This window comes from Lathamus discolor, chromosome Z, assembly GCF_037157495.1.
Source record: "Lathamus discolor isolate bLatDis1 chromosome Z, bLatDis1.hap1, whole genome shotgun sequence".
Taxonomy (NCBI): domain Eukaryota; kingdom Metazoa; phylum Chordata; class Aves; order Psittaciformes; family Psittacidae; genus Lathamus; species Lathamus discolor.
The window spans coordinates 44,233,072-44,253,028 of NC_088909.1; the positions used below are offsets into that span (position 1 = coordinate 44,233,072).

At 40.6% G+C, this 19,957-nt stretch overlaps 1 protein-coding gene across 2 annotated transcripts; it reads right to left on the reverse strand.

Annotated features, from left to right (window-relative positions):
• Nucleotides 1-468: 468 nt before the first annotated feature.
• REEP5 (receptor accessory protein 5) lies at nucleotides 469-19,957 on the reverse strand. 2 transcript variants are annotated; one of them, XR_010608533.1, is made up of 6 exons: nucleotides 19,737-19,957; nucleotides 19,452-19,545; nucleotides 6,629-6,767; nucleotides 2,207-2,375; nucleotides 1,731-1,835; nucleotides 469-809 (listed from the first exon to the last, which is right to left on the reverse strand). XR_010608533.1 is itself a non-coding variant. In XM_065661095.1 (5 exons), exons 1-5 carry the CDS (start codon nucleotides 19,852-19,854, stop codon nucleotides 760-762), a joined length of 570 nt encoding a protein of 189 aa, XP_065517167.1. In that variant the 5' UTR covers nucleotides 19,855-19,952; the 3' UTR covers nucleotides 469-759. The 2 variants fall into 2 exon arrangements, 1 of the variants encoding a protein (XP_065517167.1); XM_065661095.1 differs by lacking the exon at nucleotides 1,731-1,835 and having other exon boundaries at nucleotides 19,737-19,952.

Here is a 19,957-nt window from a genome sequence, read left to right on the forward strand (position 1 = left end):
TTGGAAGTGATTCTGAGAGGCACTCTATTAGACAAATTTATTTATCAAGAAGAGACAAGGAGGTGTACTTTAGTTATCTTGTGCTAATCCTGTGCAATTTAATAGCTCTTTCTGGCAATTATTTCACACTAATATAACCTTGATCACTTGAATGAAGTTATTCTTCCCTGTATTTAGTATCGATCCATTTAGGAACACGCACACTTTGCCAAATACTGTGTTACAACAAAACATGCAATAGTGAGTAATTTCTATCATCAGGTGCCTAGAACATGTAATTTCATCATTTACAACTTTGGTGGAGGGGAAAACATCCATTATGCCATCTCCGATAAAAATTCCCTGTATATTCAAGAAGACCTGTTCAGACTAGTATTTTCCTTAAACAGTAGCTTCATGTTACCAGATGCACCACAGTTGAAGTATGATGAGTAATTACACACAAAGGGACAAATAAAGTGCAGCGCCTGTGGAATATATACTTTTTATTTATGTTAAAGCAGAGAGAGATCACTGAAAGATTTCTTCTGCATGAAGATAAGTATGTTCATTAAGCTCCAGATGCTGCCCACTGCATTGCTTTTAAATAAAAATGATTACTTTCTGTCAGACACAGAAAAGTGGTAAGCAAACTTACAACATATTCTTTTAATATATCAAAATGTTTCCAAGGCAATATTATTAAGATGTATACCACAGTTCCCAGAAACATCAAGCTTCATAAAGGAGGTGGTAGGGAAGCTTTATCCAGTTAATAGCTTAAGTGCTCTTCTTTTCTTCACCCAGTAAGTTCACTGTTGCTTTCTTGGCTGCAGGAAAATAAAAGCAAGTTTAATCTTAGAAGCCAACAGATTAAGTGGTTTATTCAGTGTTCTGGAGCTACATTAAAAAAAATTAAAAAAAAAAAAAAATACCCTTTTAAGTCACAAATGAAACATCACAGAGAAAATTACAGCTTTTGTATACACATACAGTGATAAAACTAATTATATTAAGATTTAAAAAAATAAACCATAAGCAATGATAGAACAATGAACAGCACAGACTTGTTGATGTAACCATTGTCAGTCACACAGCGCTTCTCATAAAGTTTAGGACATACAAGTTTACAGCAAGAAATATACTACCAAGATGATGAAACAGAGCTGGAATAACGCTAGTCTCTGTGTGTGTACATGTATACCTATGTGCATGTCTTAAAAAATGTATGTATGTGCAAATCTTTATATGTAAAAAGTAGAAGAAAGAATAAGTGATGGAATGAGGACAGAAAAATCCCATGTACAACACAGAAGATTGTTACTTAAGATGTCTACAAACGATTCAGGAAGGTCATGCAGCAAAATTTCCAAGCATAGTTGAAAAAGGAAGATCACTTAAAAACTGACAGGAAACCTGCTTAAGTTGGTAAGAGGAAATGAGACTGCATGCATTGTTTGGGAGAACAGAGACTTAAAAGTGCTTTGGAATACCTTACAAATTTCCTTTCAAATTAAATCTAAATAAGCCTTTGTTTTAGCTACTTAGTACACTTCCCTCTCTTATTCATACAACTATCAGACACTTTTGAGTACGAGGGTCCATGATAGAGTGCAAGGAAATAAACGCAAAGATTAAGCAACCTACAGGCTGTGATAACGCTTACTCTTACCAAATAAAATCCTAAGTAATTTCTTTAAGAGTGGGCTCAGAATCCTTTGATCTCCAGAGGAAGAAGTACAAAAACTTACAGATGGGAAAACTTCATTTCCCATGTTGCTGTTTATTGGAGTTAAAGGATTTGCTTTACTACACAATTGGCAGCTCTTCTGTACTTCCAAACATCTTCCAAATACCTGGTAGTACAGAAGACAGTAACTTAATAAGGCGACAATAACTTAAGCAGTTAACTGTATTTGCGGAAGGTATCTTCTAAGGATGTTTGGACCTACCTCTGTAGAGAATGTTAACAGTGGTATGTATGGTGGAAACACACACAAACTAATTAGCCATGTTCTCCACTCACAGATCTTGCATTCATTCTAGCATACTGCACTCCTATAAAGATCCACCACAATCCTCTTTTCCTAGCATCTTCATCCAAATTTAACTTTTCCATTACAGTTTGTATCATCTTCTTACATCTTTCCCCCTAACTCTATAATATTAGAGTTGACCTGGGAAATTTGTCCTATTTGATATGACTAGTGAATGGTCTTTTCCTCACCTTCCTTAGCGATGGTATCTGCAGTCTCTGCAGCCTTGTCTTTCAGGTCTTTAACAACGCTGTCAAGCTGAGCTTCATGCTTCAGGAAGAAGGGCTGGATAATTCGATGATAGAGAAACTCTGCCCCGTTGGAAGCACTTGGAGCCATACACCACAACAGGAAGCCACACTACAAGGAAGAAGAACATCTGGCTAAGTAGAAGAAATGAGCAGGAGAAAAGGTGTAGTGTGCCTTCCTAACTGCCACAGACTTGAGCATATTTACAACAGTACATCATCACCTTTGTTTTTTATGGTCACAGTACAATAAGTATGCACATCGGTATAGTTACATTCAGTGAATCTTTATATTGGAATAATTTCATGGGTACTAATAGGATAAAGGAGGAGGACTGTAGCAGTAAAGCTAATCTGGTAACGTGTATCAGTCATAGAGTCATAGAATAGGGTTGGAAAGGACCTTACGGTCATGCAGTTTCAACCCCCTACCATGGGTAGGAACACCTTGAACTAAACAATGTCACCCAAGGCTCTGTCCAACTCAGCCTTGAACACTGCCAGGGATGGAGCATACACATTACCCCATTACCCCGTTACCCCATGTACTACCACTACAGTCCCTAATGAAGAGTGACTCCCCAGCATCCTTATAGGCCCCCTTCAGATACTAGAAGGCTGCTATGAGGCCTTCTCTTCTATAGTGAATTTGTGGGGCTTTTTTAAACGCAGAAGCACAAAAGATTTAGAGACATCAATTTGAGAGATGGACCACTCAGTGGATAAAGAACTGGACGGTTGGCTGCTCAATGGCTCAATGTCCAGCTGGAGTCCAGTAACAAGTGGTGTCCCTCAGGGATGGGTGTTGGGACCAGTCTTGTTCAACATCTTTGTTGGTGACATGGACAGTGGGATTGAGTGTGCCCTCAGCAAGTTTGCCAATGACACCAAGCTGTGTGGTTTGGTTGACAGGCTGGAGGGAAGGGATGCCATCCAGAGGAGAAATTCAGAGCAGCCCTGAGGAGAAGGACTTGGGGGTGCTGGTCGATGAGAAAATGAACATGAGCCAGCTTCAGCGTGTGCTCACATCCAGAAAGCCAGCCGTATTCTGGGCTGCATCAAAAGGAGCATGACCAGCAGGCTGAGGGAGGTAATCCTGCCCATCTACTCTGCTCTCGTGAGACCTCACTTGGGAGTACTCTGTGCGGTTCTGGTGTCCTCAACATAAAAAGGACATGGAACTGTTGGAGCAAGTGCAGAGGAGGGCCACGACGATGATGAGGGAACTGGAGCACCTCCCGTATGAAGACAGGCTGAGAAAGTTGGTGCTGTTCAACCTGGAGAAGAGAAGGCTGCGTGGAGACCTCATAGCAGCCTTCCAGTACCTGAAGTGGGGGCTATAGGGATGCTGGGGAGGGACTCTTCAGTAGGGACTGTAGTGATAGCACAAGGGGTAATGGGTTAAAAGAAACAGGGGAAGTTTAGGTTGGATATAAGGAAGAAGTTCTTTACTGTGAGGGTGGTGAGGCACTGGAATGGGTTGCCCGGGGAAGTTGTGAATGCTCCATCCCTGTCAGTGTTCAAGGCTGGGTTGGACAGAGCCCTGGGTGACAGGGTTTAGCATTAGATGTCCCTGACCACGGTGGGGAGGTTGGAACTGTATTATCTTAAAGTCCTTTCCAAGCCTAACTATTCTATGATTCTGTGAAAACCTGATTAGACAAAACATCAGTCCCTCTAACTACTTCTAAACTATGCGTCACATACCTGACTGAAGGTCTAGGTCCCGAAATAACTTAAGTCCAGCCAAAACAGTATCTTTCTCCTCTCTGCCTCCCTGCTTTGAAAATGCAGCAGGGGAAAGAATGCGATTGTGTGCATCTCAGAGCTAAAGTGACGATGGAGAAAGATATATCCATGCTACACATGGCACATAGACAAGGGTAATGCTTTCAGATTGTACAGTTTAGGTATACCTTTTATAACACCATCTTATTTGGGGGGTGGGGGGAAGGAGGCAAGGAGGTGTTGGCAATGAATAGCACAGTCTGTGGGGTAGTATTTCTGCATCTTACAGAGGGGATTGGAAAGACAGCTATTACATGTATTACGAATACCTGTCTTTACTACCGAAGCACTTTTATTTGGTTTCAGTTCCACTATCATACACAGTACAAAGACGATTATGAAAAGATGATCAAAACATTTAAAGGACAGGAAGTGCCATAACTAACCATGCTCAAGCTCTGAAAGCATATACAGAGACACTTTACAAGATAAAGCTACAACAAAATTAATTATTTTTTCTCAGCAATTGCGGTTCTTTCCAGATACAAATAGTACAATATTATTCCATGTCAAAAGCCTCTCCAGAAAAGCAGAGCAGCTTTTCACAGACCGCCTTTTCTCAAAAAAGAAAACCATCCCAGCCTCAGCCAAAATGTGCTTTGTTTTGATGTTAGACATGATTAAATGTTTGAGGATTTCCATGCATTTTTGGGAGGAGAGGGAGAGAGGCAGAAAACTTAATTCCTCCTCCTGAAAAACAAAACAAAAAAGACCCCCACAAAGACAACAAAAACCTACCACACAATTAGCTAATTTAGGTACCAAAACCCAAACTAGTAACTTAAACTACAATAAAACTATAATCAACTTGAAAGTCTTTATTTAAATGCAGTAGCACTTATTTAAATCTTGTATTTCAGGAGTTTTCCAGCATTCAAAGTATATCTACAGCAGCTAAAGAGATGTTTCAATGCAAGTGCTAGACTTTCTGAAAGTAATTAAAAAAAAATATAAGCAGAATCTTATTTATATATGAGGTTTCCAGTACACTGCATAGTGCAGAAGCATTTCCTAGAAACTAGTTCCATTACAGTATGGTTTCAGATTTTCACTGTGCCTAATGAGACATTTGTCTTCTCTTCTTCCCCTCCTACTTTTAATTGCCCATTGTAAAACTGCAAAGATAAAACCACATCCAAATATTTGTTTTGGTATTACACAAGAAACTCCTAAATGACTATTGAACCATTACAAGGTGATCTAAGTCAAGAAAGGTTATTTTAAAAGAAAGGTTCTGATTTGAGTTTAACAAAAAGGAAGGGGGAAAACAAGATAGAATAAAATCCCTTTTCAGTTACAAAAACTGCAGTCTCCTTCAGGCAAACCTTCCAGATATTTTGGAATATCTCTGTTCTATTCTTCCTCAGATAAGGGATATGGAGATTGTATGTTCTGTAGGTACTGATCGTCATACCTGTAAAATTTTGGCTTTGTCTTCACTGCAGTGCACACCACAGTAAAATTGATCCCTTTGACACACATTAGTTGAAGAAAACACCTACTGTTTTTTGAGGAGATTGCTACTTCTGTTTAAGGCCATTTATCATTTCCCTTGGCCTAGAGAAAATCAGTTATGGTATATCTGCAACTGGTGATATATCCTGACTGGCTGTCACTCTGAAAAGGATTGCTGATTTCCGGGGTTAACAACCACCTTCTACAAAAGATTTTGCTACGCCAATTTACTATTGTTTTAGGTAAGCTTTAAGATTCTTCAACTGTCTGATCATAGTGTCAGATCTGAAAGACTTAAGGAGGACAGAGAAATGTTTTTCAAAGTGTCCACCAGTGAGAATGCCTACCAGGAACATTTCAATGAACTAAGAGAGATCATTTAGCATGCAGTAAAATCTGGCACTTCTAAGTAGCAACTAATGCAGTATCATTAGGGAAGATCTGAGAAAATAAAGGCAAAAACTGATGGGATATCAATTTTCAAAACTTTCCATTATCTGGAACTTAGTATTATGGAACAAATAAACGGAACTATCTGATGCTGGTATCTTTCATTAATAACTGAGAAACATATTTTATTTAATGTTAAAGAATACCTGGCCAGTTACTGATAGTTATTCAAGTTGTCCCAATATACAAAAGATGTTACTTAGTTCTCCTTTGTTTGTGAAATCCCTCAGCCATAAACCCAACTTCCTCTGAAACTGAGAAAATTGAAATTTCCCTTTTCTTGCCTAAGAACAAAGTCAGTCATTTTGATTATACAGCTTAGTCAAGAAAAAAATTTTTACAGTTAAGAGATTTATTCTCACTACTTTTGAAGTGTACCAAAACAGATGTTTATATAAATTTTCTTGGTCACATATCACCCTTTCTTTCCTTTTCAACATGGCAGATCTTTCCCTGCCACCCATCCCAACTTTCCCTCTTGCCTCTCAAAACCACCAGTTGTAAACAGATCACTTTCTTAGTGATAAATTACATGTAACGAGCATCTTAAAATACAGTCTTACCCAGGAATGATTCCAAGGGAGTCTCCTGTCATCTATCCACTCTTGAAGACATTAAATCAGTTATGCCCAAGGTCTCATTTTAGAAGAGGGATCACACGAATTAACATACCTTTATCATGTAGTAGAAAGGGAACCAGAACAGAAAGATATCAGAAAAGAATTCCACTATGCTGAAAACACCATATACAACCCAGTAAGTCAGCCACTGTGTGTCATCATCTTTGCTGGGGCTTTCAATTGCCTTGATTCTGCAAGAAAAACAAAACAAGTGAGCAGATCAACAGCATCATTCTCATCTGTAATGGTAAAGGTTTTATGACTCAGCTTTATTGTTACATACCAATCTTCAAAATTTCATTACTCTGTATGCTCTACATTAAAAACAGTATGCCCAAGATCTCTGAACAGCAAAGCTTTTCCCTATACATCAGCTAATTCTGGCTCTGTGATTGCAACATAAAAAAAAAAACCAAAACAAAACAAAAAAAAAAAAAACCAAACCAAACAAAAACCAAACCCACCCCGCCTCAAAAAAAAAAAAAAAAAACAAAACAAAAAAATCCAACCAACCAACCAAAACCCCCAAAACCCCATGAACATCATGACCTTGTTTATCAGACAGTTCATAGGATAGAGAAGACAGGATAATCTTTGACCAGTTTCAGTTCTGAATGCATTCTGGCAGTCCTGACCAGAAGACTATTGTACATCAATGCATTAGTGACCCATGTTAACAGTTAACCTGAGCGATCCCCGGGCTGTGCTGCACATACAGGCTGGCTTACAGGCCTGTGCTGTGCTGCACAAATTCCCTGATCACAGGATAAACCCAGTAAGCTCACCAAAAGAGAATCCCCACAGCAGCTCCCACTGGGTACCAGTAATTATACCATCTGCATGGCATTGCCTGTATCTAATAGCAAACATTCTATTTCTTTGACATTAGGAATGATGAATAGAGTTGTTGCCTTGAAAGAAAAATCCTGCAATAGCTTGTATTATAAAAATGAGGTAACCTTGTCTACAGATGAGGTCTGTTGCTACATCTGGATCAGAAATCCCTTCAGTGCTGCACAACTTGAGGTACCCAGCATCTACAGGGATTTATGATTGTCTATACTATTCTCTGTTTATAGTGTTAGCTCTAATAAATAGATTTTAAATGAAGCTTTAGGGAATCTGAATGCAGACCACACCTCCTGGTGCAGACAGCATCTAGATAAAAATTTTAAATCTAGTTCAGTGTTCCATAGTGTATGTCAAATACCTTTACTTACAATGTACATGAACTGGACTCCGCTTTGAAAAAGTAAACTGTAAGGTTTACTTTTACTTCTAACAGAAGCTTTTGCAGACCAAGTGCTTCTTGGTCTTGCCTACAGCAAGTCCCATCCTGTACAGGGAGGATGTATCTGCATCCCCAGTTGTTTTGCTCTATAAATCCATTCCTACAGAACTTGCAAATCCTGATACAGACTACAGCATTAAAATCAGGGTGGAGCAACCCCTAATAAAGTCTTGGGCTTCCTGCATAATGACTGGTTTTTTTGTTCTCCAGCTGTTAGGAAAACGCAGTTCAAGTTTATACAGTTCTAAAAATAGTAAGTTGGAAGAAAGACATACATGTGCTTCCTTCAGTAAAAGTAATGAAACGGAGACTCTGGACTTGCGAAATTCCTGATTAGCAATGTAAGAAGTTTTAGATGGAAATGCTAGCTACTGTAAGCCTAATAATATAGAATCATAGAATAGTTAGGGTTGGAAAGGACCTTAAGATCATCTAGTTCCAAACCCCTGCCATGGGCAAGGACACCTCACACTAAACCATCCCACACAAGGCTTCATCCAACCTGGCCCTGAACACCACCAGGGATGGAGCACTCACAACCTCCCTGGGCAACTGATTCCAGTGTCTCACCACCCTAACAGGAAAGAATTTCCTCCTTATATCCAATCTAAACTTCCCCTGTTTAAGTTTTAACCCATTACCCCTTGTCCTGTCACTACAGTCCCTGACAAAGAGTCCCCCCTCAGCATCCCTATAGACCCCCTTCAGATACTGGAAGGCTGCTATGAGGTCTCCATGCAGCCTTCTCTTCTCCAGGCTGAACAGCACCAACTTCCTCAGCCTGTCTTCATACAGGAGGTGCTCCAGTCCCCTGATCATCCTCGTGGCCCTCCTCTGGACTTGTTCCAGCAGTTCCATGTCCTTTTTATGTTGAGGACACCAGAACTGCACACAATACTCCAGGTGAGGTCTCACAAGAGCAGAGTAGAGGGGCAGGATGAATCTTAAGAGTATTGAAAAGCATTTGTCCTCTCCACTCATGCTGCAGAATTAATCTGTAGACTGAGTTTAATGAATTTAGGTTTAATTCTTTTATAACTTATCCCTTTAACACCATCAGTACTGTTGCAGAAGCAGCCTCAGTGGAATATATCAAAGGTGCAGTTTTCTTTTAGTCCATGAAAAAGACTTGAGAGTTAGGGTGGTTTACAAAATAGAAACCATATAGATGGCTGGCTGTGAGTATGTTTCCTGGTCTGTGAATTGAGAAACCCTTTGAATCAGTCAGTTCCTGTATCTCTAAATTGAGGAGGCAGGTGAAGAGGAGAAAAAAAATCCATCATATGACATGTCTTATGTTGCAGCAAAAGCACTGGCAAAACCCACCAAACACATGAGAGAATTTGTGTAGCCTCTGGACTGAATTACTTTGAAATGCAGTATGAGGATCCAATACTTAACGTATGCATTATTTCCATTAGCGTGTGGCTAGCCAGGAAGGTTATGCAATGAGAAAAGCAATAAGCCTTGCCGTATCCCATCATGCACAATAAGGCACTGTTATTGAGGTGCATCAGCACAACCGGAAGAACAGGTTTTCCACAGGTGGACACCAGCAAGTCTGCTTACTGCTGTTCTAACACCACAGTGTTGGGAAACAGTAGTACAGGCAACCTGCTCAAAGGCAGTGCCAACTTCAAATGCTTCTGCCCGCCCACTATGAACCACATTTCTGTGCCCCTGCCTCTCAGGTATTTCAATACCACCAGGTGAGGGGATCCTACAAAAACAACCCAAACCAAACCCCCAAAAACCAAAATCAATCAAACAAACAAAACAAAAACAACACAGGAGGAAAGGCAGAGGGCTATTAATCTATTTTCAAGGTCTGAACTTGTATTTCTGGAGGAAAAGAAAAAGTGCAAGTGACTAGTACAGAAGTTAGAGTGGTGGATAAATTGAGAAAGGAACTAATGGCAAAGCTTCTCAATGTTAGGAAAAATGTGCTGTAGGTTCATCAGGTGAATTTCTCTGGTTCTGCTGGTATCTCCATTTGAGGCATACAGCAAAAGGCTCTTTTTACCACAACAAGCATGCTAGCTTGGTATTTGTGAAAGAACCCTTTGCAATGAAACCACTAACAGTCTTTCTATTTTCCAGTCATCATCTAAAGCCACCCATGGATTCAAGGAAGCATTGTTTAACTTTTTTTAGCATTATTAAGTCATCTTATCAATCATAAAAAGAAGTTTTCATAAAAAGCTCAGAATCTTCAATTTTGTGGCAAAGGGCAGATGGCATATCACTGTGTTATTTTCTCTCCTGTAACAATGGATGGCCTTTGAGAGTTCCTAAATGCAGTGACATGGGTGTGCTCTCTTTGAAGGTTCACCATCTTCTCCTTAGCTCCTGAAGGTGGTTACTTCGAGGGAATACACAAAAAAGACACTTTCATGGTCAGTCACAAGCAGCAGTACAGTTAGCCAAAACCCCATCTGATTTAACCATCTGTATACAGCATTAAATCCACATATGGTGCTTTCTTGCACACTGTAGGAAACAGCACATATCCCTCCTTTTCTGTAATGGTCTGATCCAGGTATGCACCATGGGACAAGCTCAGGTGGCACCCCCCTATCACACCTGCTAAGGGTCAGCTCTGAAGGAAGAGCAAACTGCATTTGTTAGCAATGACTGCCTCCAAATCAGTGGGAGGGAAGGAAGGGAAAACCAGGATATACCAGGGCCATCAGTGAATCAAAGTTCTCACTGAAGGAAAGCCAAGAATTTTTCAAGTATTCTGTCTCTGAAAGGGAAATGTGTGCCTCAGCTGAGACTGCCAGTGGAAATTCAATCTAAAATGTTCCTGTTAAAAAAGAGGGCAAAAGTTACCTCCATCCTTTGCTACTTACACACTATTTCAATACTAAGTCATAGAAAACAGTCCTTATGCAAGAACAAGTACAGTAAGTTGTGCAGAGTATCTGAATGGATAGTGGGTTAGGTTTTTTTTATCCATTTGTAACCCTAATTAGACTTTTAAATTATTCTGTATGTTACTAGTGTATTGCTCTGCACAATATATCAACATATATGTTACTACAAACCAAGAACATTTTATTCTTTTCCATGTTATACCATGAATCAATCAGTCTTGATATTCAAAATGCCATCTCCATCAATAAATGAAAAGATAACAGATCAAGAGGCTCTGGCAATACAACCAGCTTTAGGACAGCCTTCTTCTAATGGTTATGTGTTGCAAGAACAAATAAGTCAGTCTCATTAGTGCATAACATTAAGATTTCCTAACAAAGGAAGGAGCAGCCATAGCCTGTACCTTCAAATTTAAAAAAAAATATACTGCTAGTTTTTGTCAGTTTTTTCTAATACTGATTTGACTACATTCCATGCTAGTGAGAAGTAGCAACATGTCACAAAGGATTTTATATGGTGCTTACACACTAACTATAGATTACTTTAAAGAAAGTCTCAAACAATTACATACAGTAGTTATGCCTGTTGGGAGGTAAAAGCTGTCACTAGGAACACTTTCCACTAAACTCTATGGTAAACAGCACAGCTCAGTTATTTTAACAACAGATGCCTGTCCAGCAGTGAAACGGCCTTTGTGGATCAGCACTGCGACTTGTGCAGATGGGGACCCAAGTAAAAACCTTGTTTCTAGCCAGATATGCTCCCCAGTAACTCCACTAACTGGTAATGCCAGCAAGAAAGAATGGATGCTCCCCAGCAGCCTAGGGCTCATATCAGCTACATGGCTACAAGGGCCAGCTCAATTTTGACTGTGTGCATCCCAGAATCAGTCAAATTGAACTCTACATCAAGTGTAGTTACCTTATCCTCTTACCTGATAGTAACAGATACTGCTCCAATTTCAGTAGTAAGTTGCCAAGCTGAATTCTTTCACTTGAAGCATCTGACTCATTTCAACAAAAAAATCAGCTCTTTTACATGAAGAGACACTCCTGAATTAGCTCTGGCATAACAAATAATTTTTAGAGTTAATGCACATGCAGAATACTCTCAGAATAAGAGTATTATGAGCACACCAGTTAGGAGTTTGGGGTGGTCTGTTTGTTGATTTTTTTTTTTTTTGAGCCAAGTTCACATGTGGAATCCAGAAATAAACAGATGCCAAATATTCTTGCTTTACTCTCATGTGAAGTGATTGCTCAAATCCTGCAAAGTACATAATGATTCTTGTATAAATAAAGTTACAACTTTAGAATAGATTAGCTTCCATGATACCCAGTGCTCATGTTGTAGCTAGGGAAGACTGGAACATTCTGTGCATCCTGCATTAACTTTTCTAGTAAGTGCTGTACTAAATGAGTAGGCAGGCATATTTGTGACCCTATTAGCCAAGCATAATTCCCTTTTTTCCTCATTTAAAAAAACTCTAGTTCTAGAGCTTACACTTACTGGTCTGCCCGAACTCTTCACAACACACTGCAGTAATTAAAAAATAATTTACTTCTAGCTATCTGTTCAGACATCTCTGTGGCATCAGCACTCCACTGCAAAACAGACTTCCTCAAGTTTGGTGCATCCTCATTTCAGACTCACTGTGGCAGGCTGCCTCCATGACATCTTGCATCATTTCAGTGGAACAAGTACCTGCATATCTGTATTTGTTTTACTGTTCTGTCTTACACATTTTCACCCATCAGTTAAAAGCCTTCAGTCTTCCATCTCTCTTTCTCGTTACTGACTTCGACAGCAGTCATGAATTTGCTGATACTGAAAACATTTTCCTGCCAAATGCACTTATGCAACTGCTGCAGTGTTTGTCCCCTCTCTCAAAATTTAGTGTATCCAGAAGATGGCAGCAGACAAATCCAAGAAGGATAGCAAGGGGTGCTCACTGTGCAGGGACAGATACTACTAGAAGACAACATACATGATAGGTGCTCCAAATACGACAATATGATAATTACTTCAAAGCAAACGGAGACTGAGGGAACAAAAGGACCACATGCCACTTGGCTCAACAGGGAAGGGAGTCTTACATACTGCATGTTAACTCGGCACAAAACTAGATTCCTGCCAAAAAAAAAGCAGCAATCTTAATTTCCTTGCTCTCTGCTAGTTCTTGGCCTGCATCTTTTGCAACAAGTATGTGTAGGGTCACGTGATGAGTTAGTTCCCCAGTTCTGGCTCAGGTTAAAACCAGCTTCCCCTAAACATGCACTCACACAGCTGTTTTTGCTGGGATTAACATGCGTCAGTGCCTCAGTCCAGCTTGTTCTGCTACACAGCCTGGGCAATGCAGGTGGTGCTGTGCAGCAGGAACTCCAACAGCCTTCATCTCTCCACCACTGGAAAAGCCATCCATGCACTCTCTCTGGAAAGGGGATTTCCTCCAAGTGCAAGGAAAGTCACTGGGGCCTTCAGCAGTGCTCACCTCTCTATGTAGTCTCAAGCTTAGCTTTGCCAGCTTTACTCTTGGCTGTACTTGTCCACATCAGCAGTTAGACCAGTACTGCTACACTGCCTGCTAGAGTCTAAAAACCCTGTTTTGAAGTCTAATCCCATCTTGTACAACAGAAGTCTTTCAAGTTGTCTTTCCTGAAGATACGGACAAAAAAAAGAGAAGTGGCATGTAATAAGGGAGCTTTGGGAAAAGCCACATGCAAAGGATCCACAACATGCTTCTCTACCAGTGACAGCCACTTTTGTTACATGGAAAAAAATATTTCACATGCTTTGGTTGCCTCTCCACAGCTGTTCCTGTTAAGGGTGCAGGCACAGCATTCAAACAGTACTGTTGTAAACAAATGATAAAAAACTGGGCCCCTGCTATGTGCTTACAACAACACAGAAAGAAGAGAGTTACATTTTCCTGTCAGCCTATACTGCACTGTGAAGACTGTAGTTCAAGCATAATTTTGTTACAGCTCAGCTACAGGTTTTCATTTCTGTTTACTCCAATATGGGCAAAAGAATTATAGTACTGCCTGAATTCATACAAATGTACAGTAAAGCATGAAATTACGGTGCAGTGCCTTCAGACCTGTCTTGCTAAAATGCTGTTTCCATGTAATCACTATGTGAAGAGGTTTTTCAAACTAGAAACAGAAGTCCTACAATTTTAATTACTGACTCATCAGGGAACAGGACAGAGATTCAAGTTTCAGGCTCAGGACTTGCCTCTGGGTTGAGGCTGGTTTGCAGAGACCTGAAGAATTTCCTTTATGGGTGCAGTGCCAGTTGCTAAGCTGGGCAGCAACAAACTTCTGCAATTATTCTTAAAAAAAAAAAAAAAAATAATAATTTTATGTAGCATTCACAGACCACCAGTTGGAAGTCTGTATTTCTTTTCCTAACAGCTGAAGGAAATGCTTGTTATGCTCATCTAAAATTGTGCATCTTTCTCATTGTATGCATAGTAACAAGTAGGCTTCCTTTTGGGACAGCAAGCTGTTGCTAGCTCTCCTGCGTCACAGATAGTCTCAGCTGTGAAGAAAGACTTTGAAAATGTAACTGGAACACATCACCAAAACAAAACAAACAGCAAAACAAGAAATGCAACTACCAAACATGCACTTTTTTCTTTTTTTTAATGTTATTTTTTGACTCCAAGTCACTAGAGGTCAATACAGTAAGAGAGAGGAGTATGTGCAAGGTACAGTACTGCAGTGTATCTTTACCAAGAAAGTCCGTAAAACGCCTTCATTTATGCATCAAGCATATCTGCAGTCCCTAAAAATATTATCTCCATCAATTATAAACTGCAAACCTTTCAATGAGTTTAATGCAAATGTGGATCTACCTGTAAAACAAAGACGTTAAAACTTTTTAACCTACATTTAGGACATGGAAGATAAATTAAAATTTTCCTACAGTAATCATAATATTAAGAGTCTCTGTGTATCTAACCACTTGCTATCTCTAGAAAGGAGAGCAAATCACTTGTCCAGCCCACAGATAAGAGAGCTTTTAAAAGGCCCTCTGAAACCTAAAAAAGCTGAAAGACAGAAAGGAAGTATGTTTAGAGGATCTCATTTGGCAGAACATATATAAAAAGTCAAAATATATTTTCTAGTGTCTGAAGCTCCATGAAAACGGTGCCAGAGAGGAAACAGTGTAAATGCGGCCAGATTTGGAAACTTTCTACTTCTATTCATAGTGAGCATTATTAATCTGGTTAGATACACTACATCTCTCAAATTGCTTTTATAAAGCAGCAGCTTTAGAAAATTACTTGAGAACATTACCATACCATGCAACATTTTCCATAAGGGGAAAAATTAAGCATTTTCCTCAAAACTTGCTAAGAGAGGGCAGGTGTGCTGTGCTAGCTCTCCACAAATACAGGCATGACTTAACATTTTCTAAACAACTGTGACCAAAGAAAAGCAGTGCTCCTGTTTCAGAGGTATGGAACAGACAAAGGAACTAGGGGACAGGCTCAAGACACCACAATATTCAAATAAAGACTTGAATTAAGCATTTATACTTCTCTACAATCAATCTAGACTGTTTCCTGTTTATAAATGCTGCTCTTCAGCTAAACTGAACTAACAGCATAAAATTAACCGAAGTATGACTACACTATATTGCTCTTCTACCCTGAAGACACCAGTAATAAGTTCAGACATCGTACTGCCCACAGCTATTTTCACCTTTGCAATTTTTAAATCCAGTATGACAGCACTTCTGAACTTTCCAATCCTTCGCACACATTTCTTAGTCATCAAAGGCTCCCTTCCTGGTTCCGTGCTCTCTCTTACATCTTTTTGAGGCTGTTAACCACCACTGGCTATGGGTGGAGCTATATTTAAACAGCTAGCTCTGAACATTTTGAAGCAGCAGTGAAAATATTCGCAATGTTATTTATATACTGCCGACACTCACTTCTTCTGTCCTACTAGTCTGCACATCGCCTTGTGCACTTAACGCTCACTAGAAGTATAAGGAGTTGCTTCTATCATCTGTGGTAAACTTTTCAAAATGGGTCTACTGCAAATCCAAAAGCCTGCAAACAAGTATAGATTTCAACTTAGAACTAATTATTCTATTCCATCACATAGCACTAATCAGAATTTTAGGGACTAAGACTCGTGTTTTATGACAAACTTTAATCCAGACTGTCTGACTTACTGGGAAACAGCCAGGTCATATTTACTTTGAAAACTACTGCTTAATTTCACCTACATTAGGGACCCTTCCAGGTGACATGGCATAGAAGCCTCAGGTTTTTTGAAAGATTCTGTACTGATAGAGAAGACACTCCTCTGTGCATAAAACCACTAAAGACTTACAGAAAGCAAAATGGAAGGTGAACATAGACAGGGGGAAGGAGAAAGGCAATAGTAGCTCTGCCTGCCTGAAACTGTAACAGGCATTAACCAGTGAGAATTATACAAGGCTGAACAGGCATACACTTGCACATCTGCAAAAATGCCCTTGTCACATGTGTAAACAGGCTGAAATCTGAGTTTAGCATCCTTCTCTGGGTTTCTTTCCCATATATATTTTCTTTTAGGGAAGCACTGAGATTAACAGTAACTACTGTGACCAAGGCAACCCAGAACTAAAATCCTAATAAAAGAGATTTATAACATGCCTAAAGGGTTACTCATCTGATAGCTGTCTGCCATTTTAAACAACTGTAAGGACAGAAAGGTGACCTCTCTGGCAGAAAACAGACATCTGTCCCACTCCTTCATAATGTTGTTTCTGTTAAATAGAAGCCTGACCTAGTACTTTGTTGCTTTTCACATTAAATTCAGTCACTGACAATGTGGAAATGATAAACTGATCTAACTCACAACAGAGGAAAGTAAGCTAACTGGGGAAGAGTAGTCTGCTTTTTCTTTTTCAGTACCTGAGACATTTCAGGCTTGGATCCACTGTTAGAACACCTGCGTAAATATCAAGCTAACAATCTGCACAATACTTTCTGTTTAGAACTCCTGACCTCTTCCAGAAGCCACAGCTTTTACAGTAAAAGCCGTTTGAGGGTGCTCACAGCTGATGAAAACAGCTGAAAGCTGTTTTCTGCCCAATGACAGAAAGCAAATCTCACTAGTTAGTTCAGGTAGCAGGCTCTTCAGCAATCTGTTCAAGGGGGACAGGCCAAACAGAAGAGAGGAATAAACAAACCACCCTGGCTAGTGTTCTTTAAGCTTTGGCTCTTAATGCTTGACAAGCATGGGGGACATCACTTGGCAGCACCTTGATTGCAGTACAGAATCCTGAGAAGCAAGAATGGAAGCAGGAATCACTTCTGGTGATTCAGCTTTATCTCCTTGCAGCTTAGCCCAGCATTAGGATAGAGATCCTACAATAGGCATGGACAGTAGCATGGCAGGACCAAAACAAAATTAAACTCATGTGGTCAAAGAAGGGTAATCACCAAAGAGGATTCTTGCTTTTTTTCATGGTCAGGCAGCCCATGCTTGACCCCAAACTGAAAGCCACCTCAGGAGATAGCAGACTGATCCCCTAACACCTCACAGCCTGGCAAGGGCTGCTTATCCTGAGTTCACACACCTCACTCCTAAAAAAGAGAAGCTGAACTGGACCATAAAATGTATGCACTGACACATGCCCTCCTGTGTCTTCTCTGCACCCACACTGCATCTGCAGGCTTGCAGGCAAAGCACAGCATGTTGGAAAACACTACAACACTATGTACCTGCTCTGTACTTGGGAAAGAAGTAAGAAGAGGGGATGAAGCCTACCTGTGCTGTTAGCAGGCTGCTTCATGAGCTGGAACAATGAATGACACTGGCATGCAACACATCACATGCATTTTAAATCAGATTTTCATCCAAGATTATAATTTTGTCCTCAAAATATTTCAGCATTAAAAGGACAGCTAAAGGGAAAGCATTAACTGAGCACAAATTGAAAAAATACATGACTACTATGACAGTTCTGTTTATGTAAATAACATCATGTTTTTTTATTTAATTAAAATTTGTAGCTAAGGACAATGGCAAATGCACCCATTAGTTAAGAAAAAAACAACCAACCAAAACAACCACAAAAAAAAAAAATCCCACTCCACAATACTAACATCTGGGAGGTAACTTTTCGCATTAAGATACATTTAAAATCACCTTCCAACAAAATCCAGATTTGGAAGGAAAAAAAAAAGGGAAGATAAAACCCCATTCTTCATATTTGATTTGCTGCTGTCTGTGAGGCTTCATCCCTCCTCTTTCTTCCTTCCCAAGTACAGAGCAGGTACATAGTGTTGTAGTGTTTTCCAGCATGCGCTGCTTTTGCCTGCAAGCCTGCAGATGCAGTGCGGGCACAAAGACACAGAGGGACATGTGCTTTGAGGCTACACAGCTCTAAGATCTTTCATTATTAATTTATTCATTGTAGTTGAATAATTGCAGGTTTAAAAATATAATCCCAAACTAGTTTTAAAACCAATTAAAAAATTTAAACTAGATTTTAAGAATTGTCAGTTTAAAAGTAACCTAAATCAGACAAAATAGCACACAAACATAAAATTCCTACACAACTATCTGCTTTGTTGGCTGATATTTTCACTTTCAAATTTTACTGAAAAAACACCTTTTAACTAATCTTTTCACTAAACATGACATTACAGAAATTACAGAAAAAGTCCAAGTTTTTCCAGAGTTCTTGGCCTATAATCTCCTAAATCAGTACTCACCTGAAACAGCATTTTATAAAAGCATTTCTGAGTTTTAAGCACCACAACCAGAACATGTTTCAAGAAAGTCTACAGAAAAAAAAAAAAAAAAAAAATCCCGAAATGGAGGAACCTGGTTTGTATTACCCAGGAGCTGCATCTAAATTTACGCAAAGACAAGCACTGTGTTTCAACAATATGGCAGTGTAGCTGGGAAGAACTTCCATTTTATGAACTCTCAAGCTACACAGGCTTTTATTCAGTGCATTTATGAAGTCTTCTGGAACACACTCCATTGCGGTTTTACCAAACAGGAAATACATTTTGGTCTCACAGCTGTGTAATGCCCCTTGAAAGAGACCAGATATTCTTAAAACAAAAACATCTTAGGGAGGCTTTGAAAAATGAAGTATTCTTAAGTCTTTTACCCCAAGAGGAACTACAGCGTCTTCCTTTCCACTTTCTCATCAGCGAGGTGGTTTTGGAGTGAACAGCACTCCTTAACGCATCTCTGGTCCATTAGTTACCAGTGCTTCATACCAAATACATGCTGACACCTCACCACTACCTTCCTGCGTACCTGTGTCCTCTGCTAAAAATACCAGTGTGAGTTTTAGCAACTACCATTCCAACCGTTCTCCCTCCTGTAGCAGCAGCTACGAGACAGCAATCCACCTTCTTACTTAAGGTGACAATGCTGAGAACTCAAGGTGAAAACATAATGCACCTCAGGAACTGGTTTTCAAGTGTAGCAACGACCCAACATCTCCCATCTCTGATTTATTACACAGCACTTGCCAGATGGAAGAAGCCTCGTTCTTTACTCAGCACCTTGAGCCTATATATTCTAAAGGAAAGGGGTGAGCGGGAGAAACATTTTTGAGTGTGGTCCACCGTGACAGACCGCGCCCCAGCGCACGGCAGGGATTTTCCACTCTTGTTCCCTCCCCCAGGAGTAACACACGGCGCCACAGCGGCCAGAGCAGGAGTTGCGACACTCACGACACGTAGGCGGGGTAGCCGAAACCGATGATGTTGCAGAGCAGGGACGCGCCGTAGCCCACCACCAGGTACACGGCCACTGCCCCGACGATGGCTGCGCGGGAGAGGAGAGCAGAGAACCGTTAACGCTGGCAGCCGACCACATGCTCCACGGCGCCGGGGGGGAGGGCCGGGAAGGGCGTAGCCACCGCCATCGGCCGCTCCGCTCACCCGATACGCGCCGACCCCAGACCTCAGTCGTTGAGGAGACCCGGGAGGTCTGGGGGTTGAGCGGCGGGAGCTCACCGATGGCAATATAGGCGCGGTTGAGACCGGTCTTGCTCTCGATATACTCGAGCACGGCGGTCATGCGGTTCTTCTCGTGCAGGAATCGGTCAAACCACTCCCTAATCGCTGCGGTCATGGTGAAGCCTCCCGCTCTTCAGCCGCCACAGCCCCAGCTGCACGGTAGCAGAGCAGCACACTCCGCCTCTGGCGCCGTCCGCCCGCCCACCTACGGCCGTGCT

Bases quoted from the DNA above. Each gene is read 5' to 3' on its own strand.
- REEP5 (XM_065661095.1), bottom strand. From the start codon at position 19,854: ATGACCGCAGCGATTAGGGAGTGGTTTGACCGATTCCTGCACGAGAAG. The intron at 6,768-19,451 runs GTGAGTGTCGCA...TTTTTCTTGCAG, and splicing joins GGCTACCCCGCCTACGTGTC to AATCAAGGCAATTGAAAGCC. The intron at 810-2,206 runs GTGAGGAAAAGA...ATTTTCCTGCAG, and splicing joins AGATACCATCGCTAAGGAAG to CCAAGAAAGCAACAGTGAAC.